Raw genomic sequence first — 26,465 nt, forward strand, 5'->3', positions numbered from 1 at the left:
ATTTTCCTTTGCTTACTGTCAAGTTTTCTCATTTTATTGTTGCTGAGCTGGATATTTGTAGAAGTAGAAACAACCTGGCTATGCTAGTCATAACAAAATTAGAAGGGGTGATAGCTCATAAGTGGCCACTTCTTAAAATCAGAGATCATTAGAGAGTCCGCTTTGAGAAGTGCTCCTGCTGTGTCAGTGCTCCAGTGTTTGGGCTGTAGTGTTTGGGTATCTCTTGCAAGTTGTTTAAAATTTTAGTTTTAAAAAATAGTGTCCCATAGTTCATTTTCAGTCTACTAGGTTAAAATGATTCAGAGGACTTGCTTAAAAGCAAGGTATTACTAACACTTTATTTAATTACTCTGGCTCTTGAGTCTGTCTATAGGTAGTTTGACAAGTCAGTATTCTGATGCATGAAATAAAATTTAAATGTTACGTACCATGATAATCATATATAACATTTTATGTCTAAGTCTTACGGATTGATTTGATTCTTATAGGTTTACTGAACTTTATGTAGAAGAATTGAGAAATGAAGGAGACTTGCAAGTTCTTATCATGGATTATCTGAGAGGCTTGAATGTGAACAAAAATACAGTACAAGGAATTGTGAAGTAAGTTGGTTGTAATCTCTTGAAATCCTTGTCACAAAAAGAAAGTATGTAACTGTAGTCTGTGGTTAGACTGTTTTAGATGACACTATAGTGCTCCTCACACAGCGTTTTGCAGAGCCTTTAGGAAATGGCAGAGGATAGACATCCATCCTCTTCATTCTGAAGGTTTCTGTACTTGTGGGGAGGAGACTTACTTTTTCTAATTCAGAACTGCTTTTTTCTGGTGGCACCAGTTAAAAAGCCTTGTTGCAGTCGGTTTTAAGTACTGTGTTGCTTTCCCTTGCTGACTACACAGATGGCAGAGTTTGGCATGGCTTTCCTAACCTGGAGCTATTAGAAAAAGTGACAGTTGGAGATAAGCTTAAGTGTTCCTACTTTGGGTTTCATTCCTTAGAGCAATGGTCTGATCAGTAACAGCACTATGTAACTGGAACTGGTTTCACTCTTTATTTTTGCAGCTTTTATTTATCTGTGAGAAAGGAAGCAGAAGCAAAGCTGGTGGATGGAACTGGCCACAGACCTCACTACAGTCTCCGCACGCTTTGCAGGGCATTGAGATTTGCCGCATCTAATCCGTGTAGCAGCATACAGCGCTCACTGTATGAGGTGAATACCTATATTGGGGTTTGTTTCACTGTGTATTCACTACAAAGACTGTTTGGATAAAGGATAATCTTCCTTCTAAATGCAGTATTGAACAGAAATGATTCTTTAATCTCTGTATTTTTCTCCCTAATGATTTTTCATGTTGTGACTGAAAATAATTCTTTTTAGGGCTTCTGTTTGAGTTTCCTGACGCAGCTTGACAGAGGTTCTCACCCAGTAGTTCAGAAGCTGATTTGCCAGCATATAGTCTCTGGCAACATCAAAAGCCTTCTCAAGCAGGTAGGTAACAAAATTTATATAGACCTGTTTAGTATTCACAGTAGAATTTATTTTGAGTTGCCTTCTCTGCTTTTTTCCTCTACATTTCCTTCTTGCAGTCCTGTTTTTCATCTTATAAAGATAAGAGCTAAAAAAAATAAAAATTAATACTGTTCCTTTGTATTTTTTTGACTTCTGCTTGACATACCCATATGTTAGCTAGTTTATTTGTTAATTTGAAAAAAATATGGACGTTCAAATAATTACAGCATTGTGGAGTGTGGGCAGCTTAATGCAGTGACTCCAACTGTAAAGCTTTCACAGACTTTTGAGGAGCTTTCACAAGCTTTTTATTTTTAGCCTGAAAGCAGAACATATGGATACGAAGCAAACATCTGTGCTTTGTCTCTAATGGGAAAGGAAGAATCTCAGTAGTGCTGTGAGCCCAGCATGAGTTTTCATGGGGGACTGAGCAGGTGGGATGGAGAAGCCAGTTTTAAGAGACAGGCATTTGTTTCAGAATAAAACTCTTCATATTTAGAAAATACATATGTATGTAAAAAGATAAAAGCTAATTTCCTGCTTGGAAGAGTACTTCAAAATTCAGTGCTAGGACTCTTGAGACCCTTTTATCTTCATGGCACTGGCAAAGATTCCTGCTTCATGACCCTGAAATAATCTGGTCAGCCTTTTCCTGTGATTTGCATTCTGTGACAAGGGGACAGTGCTTACTGCAGGAGCGCTCAGGGATTAATTTAAAGTGACTTCTTACAGGATATATTGCAGTGCTATAACAGTAGTTGTCTTCATTAGCAAAGTGAAACTCATTAGTATAATCTGTTATTTCTGTCATGTATCCTTAGCAAATACCAAAACCCCAAGGAGGGAGCTTCATACTTATAGAAGGATACTGGATTTCAGCTGGGGATAAAGAACCTACTGTAGATGAGACTTACGTGCTAACTCCTTCAGTTAAGCTTAATCTGAAAGACATTGCTAGAGTTGTGTCTGCAGGGTAAGTCTGTTTCAACTTTTCCATTAAAAAATTAAGTTGAAGGTGTTTATTTGGGCCTCAAGTGGTGTCTGTCTAGTCTTCCTTGTTTGGCATGAGTAGTGTCCATTTTCCTTCTATTTATAGTTAACTTTTCATTATGCAGTGACTTGAATTTACGCATGTTGTCTCCATAAGCCATACCTTGTTTTGTTTAAATGATAATCCAGAAATTTGCAGTTAGAATAACCTGGTTATTTCACACTGCCGTGTAAAGCTTCATGGGTAGCAGTTAGCACCTGGGGGTAAAATTACTCCTGCTCCCCTTTTAGTGTATGATCTTGGATACCCCAAGTGAGTTACGTAGTGATATTTTGGTAATGTGCTTTGGTAATGTAGATCTGTGAATATTTCAAATAAGGTTGATATCTTGTATATGAGAAGGATATAATTTGTGCTTCTAAACCACGGTTTTGGTTATCCCTTGTAGGACTCATCCAGTACTGATTCAAGGAGAGACCTCTGTTGGTAAAACCAGTTTAATTCGCTGGTTGGCTGCTGCTACTGGGAATCATTGTGTAAGGATTAACAACCATGAGCATACTGACATCCAGGAATACATTGGCTGTTACACATCGGACGCCTCTGGGAAGTTGGTATTTAAGGAAGGTGAGGGGGCATATTGTGTTTACTCCAAATTCCTGCCTCACTTCACTGCTTTTATTATTTTTTTTTCTGCTTAACTTCTCTGTTTTATTACAATGGAGAGAGACCCTGTCATAAAATTAGTAGTTACATATTAATGATACGTAATTTCAGTGACTTCTTAAAAGTTCGTGTTTGTCTCATCATACTTTTACTACTGGACATAAAAAAAAAGAATTCAACAACTTAAACAATACTGTTGCTTCCGTCTCTGGATTAGCATTTATACTGAGGGAAAACTGGTGGCTAAAAGTATCTAAAAGCATGCTTCAGTTAGATTTAGTTTGTTAGATTTTTAACTAGAACTCTTTCTGTTCCCTCCAAGGCATTCTCATAGATGCAATGAGAAAGGGTTACTGGATTGTTCTAGATGAACTGAATTTGGCTCCCACTGATGTTCTGGAGGCTCTGAACCGTTTGCTGGATGATAACAGGGAGCTGTTCATTACTGAGACCCAAGAAGTTGTCAAAGCTCACCCTCGCTTTATGCTGTTTGCTACACAGAATCCTCCAGGACTCTATGGTGGCAGAAAGGTCTGTATCATCTCTTCCTTTGAGTAGCTGCAACTCTAAGGAATGAATCTGTCTTGTGCATAAGTGTGATGTGAAAACTTTCAGATGTGTAGCACAGAATAACGTGAAGTTCTCAAGAGGTAGAGGTGAGGTGGTTGTGGACTAACTTTCAGTACAGATGAGTTCTGTTTAGGTTAGATGCTTATTTTGCAGATGCCAAACTTCTAGTTCATTTTGAGTAGCTGAGATTTAAGTGCTTTACTGAACTGGAGTTCACATATATTTGACTCAGCATTTCTTGCTCAAGAACCCTGGGGAAGAAATTTTACCTAGGCTGTTGATGTCTATTTCATGCTGATTTTGGGATGCTGGAATATTTGATTTTCTTCATAGTGCCTGGTATGGTTCTATGTTTTGGATTTGTGATCAAAACAGTGTTGATAACACAGGGATGTCCTTGTTATTGCTGAGCTTGAACAGTGTCAGAACACTTTTCTTGCACTGCCCCACTGGTGGGTAGGCTGGGGCTGCACAGGAAGCTGAGAGGGGACACAGCTGGGACAGTTGACCCCAGTTGACCAAAGGGGCGTCCCATACCATATGACATTGTGTTCAGCAATAAAAACTGGGGGGAGAAGGACGAAGGGGGGATATTCAGTGTTGGTTTCCCCAAATAACCATTGTGCATGATGAAACCTGGAAATGGCTGAACACCCACTGATGGGAAGTAGTGGATGAATTCCTAATTCTGCTTCTTTTGTGCATGCAGGTTTTTTTGGCTATTAAATTGTCTTTATCTCAACCCACAAGTGTCTTGCTTTTACCCTTCCATTCCATTGTAGGGGGTGTGAGCAAGTGATATTTGGTGCTTAGCTGCCTACCACAGTTAAAGCACAACATATTTTAAAACTCTTAACCTCATCTAGGCTCTCTTACACATAAACATTGAAAAAAAAAGTGTATGTGCTAATTTGTATGCTACGACACTATCTGTATTTCCTTTAGATGTGTAGGGTAAGATATATAACGTGAGGAATATCAAAGGGAAAAGCTCAAGCAAGAGTATGTTCTCATCTTTTAGGTTTTGTCCAGAGCCTTCAGAAATCGTTTTGTGGAGCTGCATTTTGATGAACTGCCAAGTGCTGAACTGGAAACCATCCTGCACAAGCGATGCAGTTTGCCACCCTCTTACTGCAGCAAACTTGTCAAAGTCATGTTAGACCTGCAAGTATGAGAGTCTTTCTTCTTTTGTATAAGACACGCAAAGATATTTCAGCACAAAGTAATAGAAATTCCTTTGGGGGGGGAGGTGTTGCTAATAGGCAGATATTTAACAACTCAAACCATAATTGATGGAAGAGAACCCACCAAAGTAGTTCAGTGGTTAAGATAGAGAATGGGGAAGGTGATGTCAGATTTGAGAGACAGCAGCAAAAAATTAATAGCCAAATGCCTTGGGATTTGGTGTGTAGAATAATTTCTTGCTCTGGATCCAAAACACTATATTGAATTTGTAGCTTCTTTGGGTCATGCTAAGTTTGGTATTATTTTTAAGCATAATTTTGGAGGTGGTCTGACACTCCTGTGTTTAACAGACTTTTAATATTTCCTATATAGCTAAAACTATCTTGTATTTCAAAGCAATTGTAGCAGTGGAAACCAGAGCACGCTTTGAAGTGCTAACATACATTTTGGTGGAGAATCTAATCTTTTGCTTGGATTTGGTTTTATTCCAGGTACCTATTTTCTCCTTAGTATTTTTATTTATCATTATCTGTATTATTTTGTTCCTGGTACCTATCAAGTACCCGCATAAAGGTAATTTGAGTTTGGGAGTTGTGACTTTACTGAACGTCTTTTTAAAAATACAGGTTGTTTGAAGGAGCGTCACATCGGAGAGCTCTGATTAGCTTTTCTTTAAGTTTTTTGGACAGGTTCATGAAAAAATGGCTCACGTTTTGTTCTTATGACAGTCTTACCGCAGAGGTTCGACGGTGTTTGCTGGGAAGCATGGCTTCATTACCCTGCGGGATCTGTTTCGTTGGGCTGAAAGGTACAGACTGGCAGAACAGCTGGAGAAGGAGTATGACTGGCTTCAGCACTTAGCAAATGATGGTGAGCCCTTGCTGCCTTAGGCTTTTAAAATGTCTGTAGAATTGCTTTCTAGCCCTAGTTCTTAAGTATAACTTCTTTTGTTGCTGATTAACCAAGTAGTAATTTCTTTCTCTCCTCCTCTGTTTTATAGGTTTTATGCTTCTGGCAGGCAGAGTCAGGAAACAGGAGGAGGTGGATGTTATTCAGAGTGTCCTTGAAAAACACTTCAAGAAAAAGCTATATCCTGAGTCTCTCTTCTCAGGGGAAAGCGTCAAAAAGCTGCTGGGTGAGTTTCCTAGAAGGACCACGCTGGTAGTTCTCTAGATGTGACTGGAGCTGATGGGTTGCCTTGTGTCCTGCAGCTAAATCTTCCACACGGATGTCAGTGATGGACAGAGATTTTAACCATATTGTCTGGACTCAAGGAATGAGGAGACTTGCCGTTTTGGTGGGAAGAGCCCTGGAGTTTGGTGAACCAGTACTGCTGGTGGGAGACACTGGGTAACCTTGCTTTTTATGATGCAGTTCTTTGTAGTGCTGCACCAGCCACTGAGTCAGACACAAAATTACTGTGTGGGCTTCAGTGCTGCTTTGATCTGGGATATTTAAGCCTCTGCCATGGCAGACTTCCAGCTGGTGCTTTTCACAGTTCCCTTTTGAGGGGGGAAGCACTTGCATCTCTTTCAGAACAAGTCTTTAATGGGATTATCTGCATTATGTATAACTACATAGAAATAATAGAGAAAGTAGTCAAATTGCAATGAGCTGACTCCTGTCTCCACCTTTCCAAGGTGCCCTGTAGAACTTCACTGTGCCTCACTGGAGATGCTGCTTTTGGGGAATTGTGACATTTTTCTGTCTGAGAGCACATTTGCTTTACATGTTTCAAGAATTTGAATATAGTTCTGCTACTACTACTACTCCCCCCCCCGAGTCCTTGCCTCATATGCTGTGAAGCAGTTTGTATAAGTAGGTGCTGTCTGCTTCTGTGCTGGTTATATATTAGAAGAGTACATTTTTGTGGGGGAGAAGGGAAGAAAAATGCAAAAAAAAAAAAAAAGAGAAGAAAAATTATTTAGGTAATAAATGAGAACTCTAGGTACTTGGTGATTTATTCCCTCAGACTTAGGCTTGGTCTAGACACATGGCATCTCCAGTTTAGTGAAATGATAGGTTAGTTGAGTACCTGTAGGGGCAGGCTGAAATAAATTTCACTTTGAGCCTGCAGAAATCCATCAATGCAGATATTGATTTAAATTTATTTAAAGACATCTTGTGCAAGTCAGCAACAATTGTTGTGCCAAGAATGGCTTCGCTTTGTGTACATTTCCTTCAAGGAAAGGAGCAGGAGGAAATTTCCATGCTGGACCTTTGCCTCATAGCTCTTCAATGAAAGTGAATCCTGTCCACAGTGAGCTGATTTTCTTTTAACTTTTTTATTCTTACCTTTCAATTAAATTTTGTTGCAGGTGTGGTAAAACTACCATCTGTCAGATCTTTGCAGCATTAACAAATCAGAAGCTGTACTCAGTGAATTGCCACTTGCATATGGAGACTTCGGACTTCCTGGGAGGACTGCGACCAGTCAGACAGAGGTCGAAAGACCAGGTTTGTCCTGCATCAATGGTAGTTTGGATAGTGTGGCCAAAAAGTAGCAGTTCTTAATGACTTTTCACTTCCTTTCCTGTTTCTTAGGAGGAATCTGATGGTTCTAGACTCTTTGAGTGGTGTGATGGACCTCTTGTTCTAGCAATTAAAGAGGAGGGCTTTTTTCTCCTTGACGAGATTTCTTTAGCTGATGATTCTGTACTAGAGCGACTTAACAGGTAAGACATTTGTTGGCCCACTAATTATGTGGGGTTTGAATGCTTTAGTTGGTGGCAGTGAAGATTTAATCAGGCTAATTCATGTGATTTTTAAGTGTGAAGTGTGAAATGAAATCTAAAATAAACAATTTTTTTAACCTCTCTAGTGTTCTTGAAGCTGAAAAGACATTGGTACTCGCTGAAAAAGGTGGTCAAGATGATGAGGAGAACGAGGTAGAACTACTAGTTGCAGGAAAGAAATTTCGCATCCTTGCCACCATGAATCCAGGAGGAGACTTTGGGAAAAAAGAGGTGAATATATTAAAGTAACTATAAGTGTGGCGTGCATCTTCTGGTCACATTGACTGGTTAGTGATTGGAGGTGCGAGGCAAAAACGCATCATGCCAGTTCTGGCATCCAGTGCTTCCTAGTAGTAGGCATCTGCCTCATTACTCTAAAGGAAGATTAGGTTATATCTGTTTTCCATCACTCCTGTGTGCTGTCATTTCAACAACATAAGTCGATAGTCAGCAAAATGTCGAAGAATGCTTCAGGCCTCTAAATACCCTAGGCAGGTTAGAATACTTCAAGTACGGGAAATGTGGCTCGTGAAGCAAGTAAATCCAGCTCTAATATGAGTCTGGGGTAGTGTGAAGTTGCATAATAGATTATTCTCCCTAATTCTGTTCAGAAAGTGACAGTTAAAAGTTGTCTTGTTCTTGATGAATACACACATCCCAAAAGACCTTTCTTGTTAAATGACAAAAAATCTGTTTCTGAACTTTGGCTTTAAGTAACTTAAGACAGGTTGAAAAACCCAAAACTTTTAAGCAGCATTGGGAGCTAGGACTAAAAATATAGAGCTATAATCGCTTTTACCCCAAAAAAGATGAGTATTCCCTTTAAAGTGGTTTCTACAGTACAGAACAACTCATTGTAAAGCCATGTTTTTAAAGGGCATTTATTTCTGCATTGCATTTGTGCTAATGATTTTTGCTTGACTAGTTCAGGCAGAGGAAGAGAAGAATTGCAGAAACAAGTTGCAATTGAATGCAAATTTCCACATGGTAGTTTGCTTCTGTAAACAAAGGGAAATTACTTATCTGTTGTTTGATACACAATGTCCTGGAATGAAATGGAGCCTTGGTGCTTGCAAACCAGCTCAGTTTCTTCCTATATTCTTTTGAACTTCCTCATTTATCAGCCGTTTCCAGCACTGATGCCACCACTAGACATCTTAAAGTCCACATTCTCTCAAAGATTTTGTTGCCAAGTGGTTTTGTCAAAAGTAGAAGGAAAGATCTTGCTTGTTCACCTTATTGTTCGTAAATACTCTAGCTTACAAGGCTACCAGCCAACTCTAACACAAAGTAACATGATACACTGTAAATGGAATTGCTCTGTCATTCTGCTTGTTTGCAGCTTTCTCCTGCGTTGCGCAACAGATTTACAGAAATCTGGTGTCCTCAAAGCAATGGCCGTGATGATTTGGTACAGATTGTGAAACACAATCTTCATCCAGGAATGTCTCTGAGTGGAATAAACAATCAAGGTGGGTATTTTCTTGTGTGTTGGAACTCAAACATTGTTGAGTGATGTGATCAATAAAATTATTTGATGACTACATTGATTTTTGACTCTTCTTTTCAGGGGCAGACGTAGCAGAGCTCATGATGGACTTTGTTGAATGGCTGACTAATCAAGAGTTCGGTCGCCAGTGTATTCTCAGCGTGCGAGACGTCTTGTCATGGGTTAATTTTATGAATGTCATGGTAGAGGATGAGTCAAATTCTGCCAAGGAATGTAACCTTCTTTATATTTCTCCGATGATGGCTTTTATCCATGCTGCATGTTTGGTGTACATTGATGGAATAGGATCAGGTAAGTCTTCAGTGCTTATCTGGTAGCAGAAAATATGAAGGTATATATTTGTATTAGTGTGTTTGAGTAGAATGCAAACAAAATGCTTTGGGCAATATGGAACTCTTCTGGGAGAAGTTTTTGCTTCTGTTTAACAATATCCTATATGCCTTTTTTGTGGTTTCAGTAGCAAGAGTTTGAATAATGCCACAAGCTTAAGTGAATTGGAGCTGGTAGTAATAATATTACAAAGGCTAGCAAACAAATTTTAAAAGCCTGTGGTTTTTTATTGAGTCTTCTGAGCTGGTATGGTAATTAATTACATGACCATGTATTATTCTCTTTCTCACCCCACGTGTCAGCATCTTTGCATGTGATCTTTGAGGTCCTTTCCAACCCTAACCATTCTATGATTCTATGATCATGTGCATAGATCAGAATGTGTTTGGCCACTGGCCCAGCTGATAAATAGGGGTTAGGGGAGTAGGGAAAAAGTGAAAAACCACAAGAAAGGCAAGAAAAAAAGACCTCAAGGGACTATGGCAAGGGATCAGGATGGTAGTGATGGTAGAAGAAAGGGGTTTGGAAACAAAGTGTCCTTAATTCTGTTGCTTAGAGAACAATTTGTCCATGGTAAATTGTACTGGAAGCACCAAAAGCACTAACGTGAAATATAAACCTGAACAGAATACTGCACAAAAATGGCATCTGTGAAAGAACTGAGTTTCTTATTCACAAGATGAACGTGTCTAGTTATGTTTGTAAAGCACACTTAACTTTTCTAATTTCAGGTACAACGTCCTGCTCAGCTGATACGGCTTCAGTAGCTCGTGAAAAATGCCTGACGTTCTTATGTGAGAAAATGAGTCAAGTCTTGGAGCTGACTGAATATCAGAAGAATGAACTAAAGATTTATGACAGAACAAAGGAGAGAGAGTTTGTGTGGCTGGACAACTTTATGGGAATCCACCCCTTTTTTATTCCAAGAGGCAAGAGACTTTGCGGGAATGGGTGGACATTTATTCTGTGGTTTTTATTCCCAGTAGTTCTGTTATTCACTAATTCTAAGTGGGATACCTGAACCATTACAGAACAACTTATAGTTCCCAAGCCTTAGAAAAATGTCTTTTTTGCCTCCAAGTGTGTTGACTGCAACTTGATTACATTTATTAAGACAACACATCTGTTAATTACTTTCTTTGACTTTTTAAAATTACTGGTTAATGGCCTGATTTTTAGTAGACTCTTCTGGTGTAGCAAAGCTGCTTGAATTTTGAGTTGTAGCTTTCCATCACTTTGCATGGTCAGAAGGTCTGCTAAGTTCCACTCACTAAAGCTACAGAGACTAATGCCCTGTTTTGCTGCAGCCTCTCAAAGATTTGCTGCAATTTTTGCAAAATTATTTAGTCCCTGCATTTCAGTTCCTCAAGTGGCAAATTAATGCAGATGGAACTCTACAAATACTGCTTTCTACCCTTAAAATACATTGATGGGACTAAAAAGTGATGACTATGAGCTTTCTTGTTTAGCTGATTAGTTTTTTAGTACATGGAACTCTGTGTTCCTAGTGCTATATTAATCATTCATCTTTGAACATTTTGATACTCATGGGTTGTGTCAGTCATGCATAAAACTGTACAAGGTAATGCTTTTTTGTAAATTGCTTAGTTTCCCTCTGCTAATTGGCTCACTAAAGGAAGGATCTCTTTCATAGTAAACGGGTATCAAGATGTGTAAGATAAATTGGTGATTAATCTCTTGTATACCTGAGCGATGCTCTATTACAGAATTTGGGGAGTGATGTCCCAGTGAGCTATACTGCCTGGAAGTTGGCAGACAAGCTCTGTGCTCTCTCCTTACTATATGTCAATAATAACCATAAAGAAAAGATGCACCTAGCTGCACACTTGAATTAAAACACTCTTCCTTCACAGAACTAGCGGTGTATGGAACAGATTAATATGTTGCTCTGTAACATGACCGAATCGTGTCCTTCAGCTCCAAATTTTCAAAAGCTGCTTTTGAATTTTAGATGCGCGTCTGAAGCGCAAGGACAGATTTATGGCTTTTCAGTGACAGATCTCTAGTTTAGGCCATGAGCCAGGAAGAGTCGAAGTTTCATGGCAAAATATATTGTATATTCATATGCTTTTTGCAGAATTCCAAATGAATATGCGATGATTGGCTGAGAGACAGCTGTGGGTCAAACAGAAAGTGTATGTGCCTCATCTCTGAGAATGGGATACGAGCGTGATCTACGTTGCTTACTGTAACGAGATCAGCAATTAACGGAGTGATCTCACTCAGAAGCTCACTGTCAGCAGGTCCAGCATAAACATTCTGATTTAATTGTTTTCTGGTTTATCTTTCCTTTGTTTTAGGCCCAGTTCTCCAGAGAAACAGCGTTACAGATTATGCTCTAAATGCCGGGACCACAGCAGTGAATGCACAACGACTGTTAAGAGCCCTGCAGCTTAACAAACCTATTTTGTTGGAGGGGTCACCAGGTGTGGGCAAGACCAGTCTAGTTGCTGCCCTGGCAAAAGCCTCAGGAAACTGTCTTGTTCGAATCAACCTGTCTGAGCAAACGGTAGAATAAAGTATTATCTTTGTAACTTACGTGTTTACTGCAGGGAGGAGGTTTTGTTTAACTTCAAACGTGTAGTTCTTTTTAACTTTGGCACCGAGTCTGAAATGTAATTTTTTTCCTTCTTGATCTCAAAACTAAATGGGAAAGGGGGAAGGAGAAAGAGCAGTGAGTTTCTGTTGAGTGAATGCCAATTCCCAGTTTTTTCTGTTCTTTCCAAGTGAAGACATGCTTATCTTTGTCTACTGTGTTTTTCTTGGCTTCTGCAAAGCTACTTGAAAACAGCTTTAAGGTTTTTTAGCTTATTTGTTCCAAATTAATTTTTTGTTGTTGTTAAATATAGTAGCTGGTCACTGGAGTCCTATCATGGAAAAGCTTTTAGCATCTTGCATTACTGAAATTTAATACCTATGTTTTAGCTCTATTTAAAGGGGAGGGAGGAAATGTGATGTAAAGTTCAACAAAGGTTGTTCATAAGCTTTTGTAATAATTTTTTTTTCCTTCCCATTCTCTGCTCCCAAAGGACGTGACAGACTTGTTTGGGACAGACTTGCCTGTTGAAGGTGGAAAGGGAGGAGAATTTGCCTGGCGTGATGGACCACTTCTAGCAGCATTAAAGGCTGGACACTGGATTGTATTAGATGAGGTAAATTTCAAGTTTCGGGCATGGAATGTTCTGGAAGAGCAAAGGAGATGGTTTGACATGTAGGATAAAGATCTTTGAGGGTTGGTGACAGAAAATTTGCTTAATTTTAGTTATGTACGTCTAATGCTTCATTGAAAGTGATCGTTCCACTCAAGAGAAAATTAATCTTCCTCTACTAAGTCCCTCTGCCCTTTGGCCCTCTGTAGAGAGAGTGTAAAAGACCAGCTTTGACTAGACCTCTTCTAGACAAGACAAGAGGGATTGAATCCCAGCCTAAGTTACTACTGAAAACTGAGGATACATTTGATTTACATCTTTTGGGAAGAGTGTCAACAGACGTTTTGGTACATAGGGTCTTGTATGGACATAGATTTCATTGAAATAGAAGGCCTTTTGCTGGCACTAATACAATGTGTTGGGTACTGATTTCATTCAGATGAAGAAGAGTTCCGTATTACTCTGAACAACCATGATACTTAAATAACCCAGATTGCCTTCATTTAAAAAACAAGCAAGCAGACAAAGCACTTGGGATGCCACAAATGTATGAACATAAGTTAAGAAGAAACATCTTGAACATGTAGATTTTATGATGGAGAATTGTTTTGTTATCGTGGTGAAACACAGCACAAATATCAAGTGCACATAAGGAAAACTGTTAATTATAGTTTTGTTGCTCCAGTGTAACACTCTAGATGGAGATAATACCATACAACGGTTTTGGAACTGCAAGGAAATTGCATTTTACCTTCTGTTTATCCCAGCCTGTTAAACTAGAGATTATGCTAAGGTGTTTTGTGCAGTATTAATACTGTATCCTTTTTTTTTTTTTTCCTCAGTTGAATCTGGCCTCTCAGTCTGTATTAGAGGGGCTAAATGCGTGCTTTGACCACAGAGCAGAGATTTACGTTCCAGAATTGGGAATGAATTTTCATGTACAGCACAAGAAGACTAAGATTTTTGGATGCCAGAATCCGTACAGACAAGGAGGTGGAAGAAAGGGCCTGCCCAAGTCCTTTCTTAATAGATTTACACAGGCAAGCTCATTCATTTGGTTTAAACTTTGCCATTATCCTGTCTTGGAGTTTTCTGACAATATCAACACTCAGCATGCTTTTTATTCTACAGGTGTATGTTGATCCACTGTCAGCAGAAGATATGGAGTTTATTGGGATTACACTGTTTCCTGCTATTGATAAAAGTATAATTGCTAAAATGGTTGCTTTCAATAACATGGTAAGTATGTATTTTAAATTATTTTGTGTAGAAGTAGGCAGAAAGCAGTAAGAATAAAAAATGAAGTCTAATGTTATATTTTCAAGCCTTTTTATAGAGATGTGTATGGGTGAAAAAGAGGAATTGAAATATATGCAGAATAAAGAATGCCATTAAAAACCACCTGAATTCTTTTACCACTAGAATCAGATATTTTATTGATAACTGAAGAGGCATAATTTTTCACAGATGATAAAAAATATGTATATAAAAAGGACCTTGTTCTACAAAAGGTGGAAACTATGATTTCGTAGCTTGGTAAAGTGAGTTAAGAAAAGTTTTCCACACACAGGGATTATACTTGAAGCAGAAGCAAAACTAGTTATACCTTAACAAGAACTGAAATGTGTATTTCTGGTGTGAATTTTTAATCTGCTCTTTATTATGGGTTGTTGTTAGTAAAAGCAGCATCTGACCTTTACAGAAGCAGAAGCTTTTAAGGATATGTGGCATTACTCTGTAACACTGAGACACCAATAAAAGGAAAGTCTTTCCTGACAGGATTTATCTACGGCAAAGGATTCAGAGATGCTCAGATCTAAAATTATGCTAACATAAAAGGTTTTCAACAAGCATTAATTACAAGTCATCAACTTATCAACTATTTTGTGGCTTAGATGCTGCCATTTTGCACAAAGTGCAGGATATAAAATCCTCAGAATTCTATTTGTGGTCATGCTTCTGAAATTGTGTTTTATCTTCATCTCATTAAACAAAAAAAAAAAGTGTAGGAATGTTAAGATAAAGTAGTATTCTTTGGCCTTACATAAAATCTTTTGTGGCAGCAACTATCTGAATACTCATGGAGATTTAAGCTGAGTGTGAGAGAATTACTAGAGGAGGAGCAAACTAAATCAAGCTTTAGTTCCTTGTATCTTCAGAAAAGTGAATATAATTTGCTCTTCCTGTTTTCCTCTGTCTTGGAAGCAGTGCCAAAGGCAGAAGTTCAGTTGAGTTTTTTAAAAATATTGGAAGATCAGCACATGGTTGGAATAAAAGACTACTTAGTATTTTATTTTCTTTTCAATTTCTACTTTTTCCAGATTGACAAAGAAGTAATGGCTGAAAAAAAGTGGGGACAGAAAGGAGGTCCCTGGGAGTTCAATTTACGTGATCTTTTCCGCTGGTGCCAGCTTATGCTTGTTGACCAGTCACCAGGATGTTACGATCCAGGCCAGCATGTATTTTTGGTTTATGGAGAAAGAATGAGAACCAGAGAAGACAAAGAAAAGGTGAGCTGTGTTCTCCCTCCTTGCTCTTCACATTGTCAGCAGGTATTTCTAGAAATCCAGGTGTAAATTTGGGAATACTTTGCAATTCATTCATAGACATTACCTCTAAGAAAAGACAAAGAGCTTTGTTTGGGATTTTTATGTACCTGTTTAATTTATGTACCTGTTCCCCTTGTCCTTTAAAATACCAGTTTAATTACCTACTAGCGTAAAAGCAGTAAGCTGGTGTAAATGAAGGCAAGTAGAATAACAAAGACCTTAAATAGAGCAAAACACAACATATTGTGTCGCTGTCTATTAAATAATAACATTCTCATAGAAGTGGGATTCATATTTGTGAGGAAGAAGATAGGGAGCAGAGGAGAGAAATAGCACTGAGATACGGAGAGATTGTTAGTGTTATGGTTAAAAAGCATTTGTGTCAGTACAGTAAGTAAAAATAATGTCCCATAGTTCTGCCCTTCCCTGAGAGCATTTTTGAATTGTTCTGGCTTAGATTTCTTTTATTGATTTTTATTTATCTGTCACTGCTTTAAGCTGCCTGTCAAATTGCTCCCTTCATTCTGTTAAACTTGCTGCTTAAGATTCCTCTAATAAAACACACTCAACTGCAGTTGTTATTCCACTTTTGCCACCTACTTAACGCTCTCTTGCCTAGAAATCCTTTGCTTTTGTTTTACTTCACAACATTTAAATTATAGAATCATAGAATGGTTAGAATTGGAACGGACCTTAAAGATCATCTAGTTCCAACCCCCCTATTAAACCAAAAGTCAAATTAGATTGTAAAACTGAAATTACTTATTGAATGTGACTGGATATTTTTCTCATGAGAGGGAACACTACTTTAAAAGCAGGTCTTGGGAACACTACTTTAAAAGCAGGTCTTTAGTACAGTGGAAAATTTAATACTAATAAGTTTCTTTTTTGCTCTTTCACCTGTTTTAGGTTATATCTGTATTTAGAGACATTTTTGGACGGGAGGCTGGTGTGTATACAGGAACCAGGGAGTTTCACATCACTCCATATAACGTTCAGGTAAGCAGTTGACAAGAAGTTTTGTGAATGGAGAGTGAAGGAAACAACCTGCACGGCTGGAACTCCCATTTTCCTCTTGGATTACTCACCCACGTCTCTCTTGTCCTTCCCAGATTGGTTATTCAGTTCTTTCTCGTGGCAACTACATTCCTCGCCCTGGCAGAAGTCTCTCCCTTCTGCATCACTCCCTGCAGTCCCTCGAGTCTATAATGAAGTGTGTGCACATGAGTTGGATGGTCATCCTGGTGGGCCCGGCAGCTGTTGGCAAAACCAGTCTTGTTGAGCTACTGGCCCATCTGACCGGCCATCGACTGAAAATCTTGGCAATGAACAGTGCAATGGATACAACCGAGCTCCTGGGTGGATTTGAACAGGTAAATACTGTTTGGATAATAAGGCAATATTTCTCCTTCCTACCTAACAGTGGGCAGCCCACTGTGATCTTAGTGTTTAAGCACCAAGTGGAGCCTTAGGCACTACTAATTCCCTAATGGTGTGTTTGCAGGTCGATATCAACAGGCCATGGCAGCGCCTGTTGGAAAAAGTGGAGAATGCTGTGAGCACACTAGTAAGGGACAGTCTTCTCCTGGCAGAAATTTGTGCAGATGATGCTGAACTTGTGCTGCGTGCTTGGAGCAGTTTCATCCTGAATTACAAGCCCAAATCTCTGGGTGAAGGAGGCAGAAGTGTTACAGCTGAATTAGTGAGCAAACTGGAGGGAATACTTGTGCTTACCCAGCGACTAAACAACAAAATAAATTCTTACTCCAAGGCAGGTATGTACAGGGAGGGCAATTTGCAGGAAGACACTATATATTTCTGAAGAAAAGAAATCTATGAATCTCTGGTGAAAGCTTGAGAAAACATTGGGGATGTTTTATAGGGTTTTTTTGTAGTCAATTCTGTTGTTTTATACTACTAAACAGCTTGGTTCCTGAAAAAGTTACATTGGTGATGGTTCTTCAGGTTTTTTGTGTAGTTACACCTGGTATAGATCAGTACTGATCTGTCCCATACAGAACTACTCAACATATGATACAATACAGCTCTTGTGTTTCTAAGAAAGGAAATTTGGATAGTCTGTTCCTTTATTTGTTCTCTGAAGCATTAATCAGCTGAACTTTACAAGTGTCAGCAGAATAATGTATGAGTTGTTTTTTCTTTTTTCTTTTTTTTAAATATGGCATTAATATCCATTGAACTTAATCAAATGGGGGAGCAAGGGGACCAGAAAAGTCCCCTTTCAGGGGGGACTTCAGGGGAAAAAAGTGTCAATCTAGTTTGTATTTCTCTGTGTGTCTCCGTGGATTTTGCCCGTGGGAGGCTACTTGAAGAGTTGGAGCCTCTGCTGTTACATTCCTCTAAAAAGTAGGAAGTATATATGTTTATTAACAAAATAACTACTGTTTTTCTTGAATGGAACAGGATACTACCTCAGTAACGTAAGTCTTGATGTAAGATATACTTCCTTTCAGAGTTTGCTCACCTGGTAGAAGAGTTCCGGTGTTTCAAGCTGCAGCAAGCCCAGGCTGCAGACCGTGGCACTTTCGAGTGGGTGGACGGGATGTTGGTTCAGGCCCTGCAGTCTGGGGACTGGCTGTTGATGGACAACGTTAATTTCTGCAAGTAAGAGATTTTAGTGGCCTTGTTTCAATGAGTAAATTCCTTGACCTCCCTAATTTGGTGCTGGAGTGGGTCCAGAGAAGGGCAACGAAGATGGTGAGGGGTCTGGAGAATAAGTCCTATGGGGAGAGGCTGAGGAAGATGGGGGTGTTCAGCCTGGAGAAAAGGAGGCTGAGGGGGGACCTTATCGCTCTCCACAACTCTCTGAAAGGAGGGTGTAGAGAGGGGGAGTTGGTCTCTTCTCCCAAGTCACAGGCAATAGGACAAGAGGAAATGGCCTCAAGTTGCACCAGGGGAGGTTCAGATTGGATATTAGGAAACATTTTTACATGGAAAGGGTTATTAATCATTGGAATGGGCTGCCCAGGGAAGTGGTTGAGGCACCATCCCTGGAGGTATTTGAAAGACGGGTTGACATGGTGCTTAGTGACATGGTTTAGTGATGTTTTTTATCAGAGTTAGGTTGATGGTTGAACCAAATGATCTTAAAGGTCCCTTCCAACCTTGACAATTCTATGATTCTATGACTCTAATTTACTTTGCCTCTTACTGTTTGGTTCACAACTCAAAATTTTGCATTTGATAAAAATACGTGGGAGCAGTAATTTAAATTTTCTGGAGGAGTGTCTTCCTTCTTAACTTAGGGATTGATAGTTTTCTGGTTACCTTGTAACATAATTAGCTGTTTGGCCTTTTGCTTAAGACCTGTTGATTTCAGATCAGAAGGGGATCAAATTGTTACCTTTTTATAACCATATACATTTCCTTTGCATGCAGCCCCTCTGTGTTGGACCGCTTGAACGCTTTACTTGAACCAGGAGGCGTTCTTACCATGAGTGAGAGAGGTGTGATAGATGGCACCATTCCTACAATAGCTCCGCATCCAAACTTCAGGTACTTTGCTTTTCTGCCTTTTTTTTGGCCTTTTGTTTTTTTTTTTTCATACCAAATAGCAGGTTTAGAATAAATAATGTCAGCAATGGGACAGACTTTTGATATTTTTCAATGCTGTTCAGTTTGCCATGTACTGTAGTGACACTGTCTGTCTGGCAAGGAAGAAAACTACGCTGTGATGAGCATATGATGGAGAGCTTAAGAGGCTTGGCTTTATATCCCTATTGCAGTATAAACTATTACACTGGAAAATTCATAGCAATATACCTCTGCCTTGATTCTCCATTTCTGATTTAGGATTTTAGCACTTCCCTGTCTCACTGTAATGAAGTTGAAGGATACATGTGTCAAAGATGGTGAAGTATTCAGATATGTTGGTAACGAAAGCTATGGCATATGGATGTAATTTTGTCCCCAGCTTTTTCCATCCCATCCCTAAATCTGAGTTTCCTGCAGTGAGAGAAGTTAAAAAAACCCACAACCTCACAAACAAAAAAACCCCAAACAAACCCAGAAACAACCCACAAACTCCAGACAGTCTGTATTCTCTCAGAGCCAAAGTAGTCTCTGAGAGAGTTGGGAAGAGAACATACAGAGTATTCTGTATAATTCCTACCTTTTGTAAATCAATTAAAAGAATATCAAACTGATACACTCTGGTTCCTCTGCATGGGAAACAAGATCTTTGCCTTTTCAGAAACCTGTTTTTTGCTGAATTGTGTCTCAGAAGAGGTTGGGGTTTTTTTCTTCCTTGCTTTTAAAAGATACCTGTTGATATTGTGGACTACTTGGGTGTTGGATACTTTGGTTTTTAAATAGCACAAATTTATCTGATGCCATTGCTAAGATTTTAAAAATCATCTTTATAGCTCAGAGGCTTAGTTTAACTTTTTTTGTAAGTAGGCAAATGATAAAATAGACAGCTCAGACTCAACTGAGTTAAAAATCATGCAGTATATCTGTGGCTAATTTCAAAGTATAATTATACATATTTCTCATTTAAATTCAGTAAATGTCTCTGTCTTTCTGGATATCAGTGTCCCTGTTTTTATGAGGATGGATTTGGAAGAGCAGATTTGGTGGTTCCAGAGTGCTAGTTTAAAGCCCTAAGTTGCATCTTTAGAATGTAAGGCAGTTGGACTAGATGGTCTTTGTAGGTTCAACTGAACTATTCTATTCTAATACCCAACAGGCTTTTCCTTTCCATGGATCCTGTTCATGGGGAGATATCCAGAGCCATGCGGAATCGTGGGATTGAACTTTACATTCCTGGGGAGAACGATGGGAACGTGTTGGACAATCTGGATTTGAAGTTACTGCTGCATGGTTTGGGTTTAGTGGGAGACAGTGTCTGTGACGCACTCATTGCTGTGCATTCAGAGACCAAGGCGGCAGTAGCAGGTAAAGTCTGTTCAATATTTGTTAATACTTTGAGCTCATTACATAGATTTGATTTAACTCTTTAATATTAAAGCTTGGTTGTTTAATTGTGTTATGTTCCAGTATAAGTAAAGGCGTAAAAGTATAATTGGGTTGGTTTGGGTTGTTTTGCACAAGGGTTTGCACAAGACCTATACAAATTATTCTTTGGAGCAAGATGACACTGAATTTCATTCATTTCAGCTGTTTGACGTCTTATTTTGAGCTGGTCACCTCTTATTTATCATCTTGTCAGATTTTTGTGCTAATCTTGGGAGGTACCCATTCAATTTTCAGTACTCAGTAGGATTCATTTGGTTTGGATCTTCCTCAGGGTCTAAAGTGGTGTTTGTCATCAGAGAGAGTTAAAGGGCTGACAGTTTCTAAATGTTCACCTCACCCTAAATGCTGTGTGTCTTTCAGGTTCTGCGTCGTCTTTGTCACCTTTGCTTCAGGCTGCTGTGTTGATTGTGCAGCAGATACAAAGAGGCCTTGGATTAGCAAAGTCTTTCTACAAAGCCTGTTGGGAAGTTTACGGACGCTCGCAACAACTGCAGATTAACCAAAAGGTAAAAGTCCTGTAGTTGAAAGCTTTTTTTTTTACATCATCTAGACACGTGGAAAATATAATTTCATGAAGCTAGTGTTTGAGATCCTCTTGAATCTGAATTGCCTGAGCAAGGTGTTGATGAAGATGGTGGTCTTGGAGAGATGAACCAAACAATTTTAAACCTCTCAGCCATCTGTCAGGTGATGAAGAGGAGGGATTAGGTGGCATTGGGACATTTTCTGTCTCTTTTTGATTCTGAGCCTTTTTTGGCTCCAGTGTAAGCAGTACAGTTCTGCTTGTAACTTAATCTAGCAGATTGATTGAAGCTCCAGAAGTTGGGGTTTTGGTTGTTGAATAACTAAGTATGGTGGATTTCAGCTGTCACCTGGCCTTTCATGACATATTTTCTCAGCGTGGTGGCATGCCACTGGAGACAGAGGTCAGATGAGTGAGAGCTGCATAAAGACCATCAGTCTGGAATGAGCTTTTTGAGATATTCCCTGGGGAATAAATATGGTTTGTTGGACATTTGGTAGATAGTGGCTCACTCTTTTGCAGTCTAAGGGAGCCGGGGAATATCCCAGCTGGACTCTGAGGCTTGCTTGTTTTTAACACCTTCAGCTGAAGACCTTGGGATATTAATACTGATTGATCTGCAGACAGCAATATTCACTTCTTATTTTAAACTGTCCAGCCTGTTATTTCACTTGGAAATGCTTTGGTACTTTTGTAGTGTAGGTTATATAGTGCTTGTAGAACGTTTGATCTATAATGATTTCATAATAAATACATATATTTAAAGAATTCTCTCAGCTATTGTGCTTGAATGCATTTGAATATGATTCTGAACTGCTTTTTGGTTGTCTGTTGTAGCTTGTGTTAGAACTGGTTACGAAGCATGCCTCATCTCTGGCTTCCCCTGAAACCTGGGGTGACTCCTTGCTGGCAATGGGGCTGTGGCCAGACTCCCTGCCCACGGGGCTGTTTGCGGCTGAAGACTCGCTTCTTTCCACAGTCCGGGGTGATGCACAGGTCCTCATGCACTGTCTGAATAGACTAAACCTTAAAAACTGCAGGTAGGCAAGAAACACTTTTTTTTGTCTAATAAATAAGTTAAGAAACAAAATAGGTGGCATGTCATTGTTCCCTGCAAAACTGTCTTGAGAACTTATGTGGGTAGAGACTGTGGCAGTCACACTCTCTACCTGAGGCTCCTGTTACCTTTACAACCATTACAAATACAGGTTTAATTAGTTACTGGTTTATTCTTCAGTCCAAAATACTTGACTCTCTTCAGTCTTCAATAAGTATATTTGACCTGTTTTGAGTTGAATTAAGATTAGGAATTTAGCAGAAAATGTGAACACAAACACTGGGTTTACAAGATAATAAGAGCCCTAAAAATCTCTTCACCTCTTTGTATTTCAGGACACTACCACTGACTCTGCAAGATCTTCAGAAAATTATGCAGTCCACTAATCCTGAGGGTCTCAAATTTGGTCCTGTTGAGATAGATGCAAGCTGGATGGATAAAATGGAAGTTTTCCAGGCTTCGGTGAAATTGTTCATAGAAAAGGCAACCAATCAGGATTGGACATTGAGAGTTAAATGGCTTAACTCCTTAGCCAAAAATCTGCCACAGGTGCTTGGTATGTAATTATTTAACTTTCTCTTTTGCCTAAGGGTTGATTTATTGTATTTTCACAAATTGTAAGTCTTCTATGAAAACATCCAGGCCATCAAATGATCTGATATGAAAGTTCCTGACTATCCCCACTAAATCGAGGGCACTGAGGCTCCAGGGAGAGACAGAAACAGGTTGTGCATATTAAGGACAACCCAAGACTTTGGGCTAAACGTTACCTTTTATTATTCAAGTATGCATGTAATTTTACTGTTTCTGAATAAAAATTAGTTTTGGATAGCTCTTGGTCTATGATAGGTATGCTCTTATGTGATTTTTATTATTTTTTGGGGGGGGAATCAAAAATAGATGTACTGAGAGGAATGTTTAAAGGTATTAACTCATGGATTTCCACAAACCATATTTTTGGTGGCATACATGAAGTATCACCAATTTAACTAGAACCCTTTACTGGATTTATCTCTCTGGCCATGATATCCTGATTGATTTTAAGACCTCTTGGAGTTAACGCACAATAAGAGCAACTAGTGTGTCTAGAGTGCGTGCAGGCTGCTTGTGCTGGCTCAGTTGAGGATATTTTGATTTATTTGTACTAAATGCTCTTTTACACCTCTGCTTTCTCCCCTTTGCCTACAGACCCAGTGCGGATTCAGCTGGAAGCAGGTGCTGTAGCCCTTGGGAGTTTCTATGCCAGTCCCCTCTCGTCTGGAGTCAGTAACATGATCAAGTTGCTACAGCCAACTATGACAGGTATTTCTGAAAAAAAATTGCTTTAAGGTATTGGTGCTTCCTTTATTTGTTCTCTGAGGACACTGCAACCCTTCTTAGGAAATGTGTGTAACAAAACAAAGGCTAAATTCAAAACTATACGTTGCTTTTGTTGCAAAAGAAATAACAACAAAGCCATTCTTGCTGTCTGGAACTGCAAATATGGCAATTAAATGATTCATCCTATGCAAATTAGGTGTGAGTGCTATGATTATGAATCCTGACTGTGTATCTGTGACTCAGGTGTATTCCTACAGCTCAGAGTTAAGGGGTGTTCTTAAGAGTGATACATACACCTACTGCCTTTCTGACTGGATGCTTTAGGCATCCTGTTTTTTTCCCCAGCATTTATTGTGTTGCCCCATCAGAATCCTATGTGGAGGCCTGTGATTTTCCCTCAGTGTTTTACAGGGAGCTCAGGCCTGTGGTTTCCTTTCCAAGCTTGTTGGGTGCATGAAAGCTACGTATGGTGGTGCTGCACCCTGCATGGATGGTCCTAGGTATCTCCCCTGGGCTGTGAGGGGAAAAGGGAGTTGGACTTGAGTTTTCAGGCTGTCTTTTTGGGTGCTCTGACCACTGGTATTAACCAATTATTAATTATATTGATACTTAATTAGTTATATTAATACTTGCACTGTTCTGTTTTACAGAACCTGCAGTCAACTGAGTGTTTGTCTGTTTGGATAACTCAAATGGGAGAGCTTTAAGACTCTGCCTTCCTCTTAGGTTTCCTTAGTTTTTTCCCTCATATTCTCGCATGGGCAGGGCGATCAAGGAGAGTCTTTCACTGAATGATTCCACCACTGTCTTGTCTTGTCTTGTCTGCCTTCCCAGATGAACACGTGATGCCTCTGGACCCCAGATGGAATATGCAGTTTTTGGACATAATTAGAAATTCGATGAACTTTGATACAGAAATGGAACACACAGATCAGCTTCTGATCCTTTTGAAGTCTGTAGCAAATCGGTGGGTTACAAAAAAACGCTTGATAGACATGATCTAAAATATTAGGCAGAGGTTTTGTACAGGTATTTTAAATTCTTTGCTTTTCTGGAGACACAGGCTAAACCAAATCACTTAATATAAGGAGCAGGGCTCCCAGCATTCCGTATAGGCTGGAGTAGTTCAGGGACAAACCAGAACTGTGGGCTAAAGCATAAAAGAGGCAGAAGCAGCAGTGTGAAATCTCTGACATCGAACTTACAGTTGCTTTGGGATTTGGACAGCTTTTCCTGATAACAGCAAAATGTACGTGGGTTTTGCAGTTACAGTGTGAGGGAGCAGCTGCTCACCGATCCCACAGGTGGTGGTGTTGCATCTGCTGAGCAGCTCAATGCTTTTTCCTTCCTGGTGATTGCTGAAGGCAGGAATCAGCTCTTTGTGAAGCTTATTCTGCAGAAACCATATTCAAGCAATTAGTTATGCTGCACTTGCTTCTTAATACAGTGAAGTACCAAATGTCACTTTGTAGCTCACCTTTCTCATAAGGCAGAAGCTTAAAAATGGTACTGGATTTCTAACAATTTCATTTTTACTCCAGGGCAGTATTATTTCTTGACCGAGAAAAAAGAAGCTACACTGAGAAGAACTTGATTACCAGCAAGAAGCCAAGAAATAGTGTCTTGAGAATGTCTCTAGATTTCCGCAAAGGTGGGTTGATTGTCACTGTTCCTGTCAGTTCTATGATCAATTTGAAATATGGTTAATTTGTAGTGTTACAAAATGTGTACTTCAAACATGGTGTGTCCTGAATGTGCAAAAGAAGATTGTGTGAATGTAAAACAGTCAGGTGAGGACTGATGTGCTATAATATATTATGCTTAAATTAGATATTAGATATTCTTAATTACTAAACTTTAGAAAGATGGTGGAGAGAAATTGTGTTTTGTGGAATTGTGTTTTGTCTTTATCTAGTAAGAATAACCAAATCCTTCACTTGTGCTTCTGTTCTAATCATCTTTCTGTTGTTTTCTGTAAGAAGGAAGTTTATTCTTAAAATAAAAGGGAAAATGTAGTGATGAAGTTAGGATATTGCTATTGATCAATGTTTCCTTCATTCTGGATTATTTTTTATATTAAATGCTTAGAGGTAATAGTGCAAATTGTGCAAATAGTGAAGGAATATTTTGTGTTACTTTGATTCTTAGATCTCTTCAGGCTTTTTTTCCCAAATCATGGAGAGGATGTAGTGATCAGAAATCTATCCATACTTGTTATATTATGTAGCTGGAATATTCAGTCTCTCCCTTTCTTTTCCCAAAACTCAGATCCAGGAAGTTACAACTGCCTTCCCCACGCAGTCGTGGTCAACCTTGCTCCTTTCTTTGAACTTTGGGATGCGTTTGCATTTCACTGGGTGAAGTCTACTCAGGTGGCCTTAAGTGATGACGACATGCATGATGTGAGTGGATTTTTCATAGTATATTTAATTCATGGAAGTTAGTGAAACTAGGCAGCGTGCAGAGCACTGTTTTTAGTTTCAGGATCTGTGAAATGATCAATTTTATTGATATTCAGAATAGGCCTGACAGCAGGCAAATATCACGTTCATTTCAGTGGCTGTATTTGTGCTCTGTCTTCTCATTTCTTAGTGTAAAATGTAGGGTTTCAGCCTGCAGAATGGAAGTGACAATGTTTTTGCATCTTCTCTTGCTTGAAGTACCAAGTGTTCTGTAACGTGCAGGGCTCAGCAAAGGGAAAACTGTCACCTTTTTGGCTTCTTGTTAGATTTTATACAGCTTGCTGTGGCGTGACCGGCTGTGGGCGGTCTCTGACGCTGTGACAGTGGATTCGCCGGGGCTGTCACTTCTCTCTCTCCACTGGCACTGGGTTATGAAGCATCTAATTGACAGAATTCCTCAGATGCTTATCGGATCAGATCAGCACAAGTGAGTGGCTTTGATTTGTGATTCTGTTAAATGGTTGTATAAATGACCCTTTTGTTAGTATTATATAGCTAATTAACATTGTTTGCTGTTAATGTCCAAGTTGTGTTCTATTAGTACACTCATTTCTTAGCATTGGGCTGCTTCTTCCCAAACCATTATTGAGATTTTTTTTTACCCATTTTCTGTATTTTAAAGGTAGGTTGTCCCTTCAGTGGAAAGTTTAAGGGAAGGGTCCTCTTTTTGTGTGTCCTTTTAGCCTTTTTTCTCAAATTCTGACTTAACTGTGTGTGCTCTTTTTTTCTTTTCTTTTTTTTTTTTTTTTAATCTCCAAGGGTTTCCAAGGAAATTCAATCTGTTTCACAGCAGATTCAGAGCTGTTTGGCCAATCCTGCTGGTATTTCTGCCAACATTAAGATACTACAGAAGTCTCTAGGAAGACCTCTTCCTTTTAAGGTATTGGTACT

The 26,465-nt window shown here is 39.2% G+C and overlaps 1 protein-coding gene across 1 annotated transcript in view; it reads left to right on the forward strand.

Annotated features, from left to right (window-relative positions):
• MDN1 (midasin AAA ATPase 1) overlaps positions 1 to 26,465 on the forward strand; it is a 92,645-nt gene that overhangs the window by 26,987 nt on the left and 39,193 nt on the right. The window contains exons 20-55 of the mRNA XM_014964580.1: positions 489 to 602; positions 1,061 to 1,208; positions 1,377 to 1,487; positions 2,330 to 2,481; positions 2,948 to 3,126; positions 3,488 to 3,696; positions 4,757 to 4,903; positions 5,649 to 5,790; positions 5,921 to 6,055; positions 6,132 to 6,270; positions 7,239 to 7,377; positions 7,465 to 7,595; positions 7,742 to 7,886; positions 8,998 to 9,127; positions 9,226 to 9,456; positions 10,227 to 10,424; positions 11,817 to 12,025; positions 12,546 to 12,668; positions 13,508 to 13,705; positions 13,797 to 13,904; positions 14,987 to 15,175; positions 16,124 to 16,213; positions 16,327 to 16,587; positions 16,719 to 16,989; positions 17,689 to 17,839; positions 18,614 to 18,730; positions 19,923 to 20,131; positions 20,573 to 20,718; positions 21,573 to 21,775; positions 22,128 to 22,348; positions 22,981 to 23,094; positions 23,947 to 24,079; positions 24,654 to 24,763; positions 25,381 to 25,514; positions 25,841 to 26,001; positions 26,334 to 26,454. Coding sequence (XP_014820066.1) covers positions 489 to 602; positions 1,061 to 1,208; positions 1,377 to 1,487; positions 2,330 to 2,481; positions 2,948 to 3,126; positions 3,488 to 3,696; positions 4,757 to 4,903; positions 5,649 to 5,790; positions 5,921 to 6,055; positions 6,132 to 6,270; positions 7,239 to 7,377; positions 7,465 to 7,595; positions 7,742 to 7,886; positions 8,998 to 9,127; positions 9,226 to 9,456; positions 10,227 to 10,424; positions 11,817 to 12,025; positions 12,546 to 12,668; positions 13,508 to 13,705; positions 13,797 to 13,904; positions 14,987 to 15,175; positions 16,124 to 16,213; positions 16,327 to 16,587; positions 16,719 to 16,989; positions 17,689 to 17,839; positions 18,614 to 18,730; positions 19,923 to 20,131; positions 20,573 to 20,718; positions 21,573 to 21,775; positions 22,128 to 22,348; positions 22,981 to 23,094; positions 23,947 to 24,079; positions 24,654 to 24,763; positions 25,381 to 25,514; positions 25,841 to 26,001; positions 26,334 to 26,454 — 5,719 coding nt within the window. The remainder of the gene's footprint in view (positions 1 to 488; positions 603 to 1,060; positions 1,209 to 1,376; positions 1,488 to 2,329; positions 2,482 to 2,947; positions 3,127 to 3,487; positions 3,697 to 4,756; positions 4,904 to 5,648; positions 5,791 to 5,920; positions 6,056 to 6,131; positions 6,271 to 7,238; positions 7,378 to 7,464; positions 7,596 to 7,741; positions 7,887 to 8,997; positions 9,128 to 9,225; positions 9,457 to 10,226; positions 10,425 to 11,816; positions 12,026 to 12,545; positions 12,669 to 13,507; positions 13,706 to 13,796; positions 13,905 to 14,986; positions 15,176 to 16,123; positions 16,214 to 16,326; positions 16,588 to 16,718; positions 16,990 to 17,688; positions 17,840 to 18,613; positions 18,731 to 19,922; positions 20,132 to 20,572; positions 20,719 to 21,572; positions 21,776 to 22,127; positions 22,349 to 22,980; positions 23,095 to 23,946; positions 24,080 to 24,653; positions 24,764 to 25,380; positions 25,515 to 25,840; positions 26,002 to 26,333; positions 26,455 to 26,465) is intronic.

Source organism: Calidris pugnax, unplaced genomic scaffold (assembly GCF_001431845.1).
Source record: "Calidris pugnax isolate Ruff unplaced genomic scaffold, ASM143184v1 scaffold219, whole genome shotgun sequence".
NCBI lineage: Eukaryota > Metazoa > Chordata > Aves > Charadriiformes > Scolopacidae > Calidris > Calidris pugnax.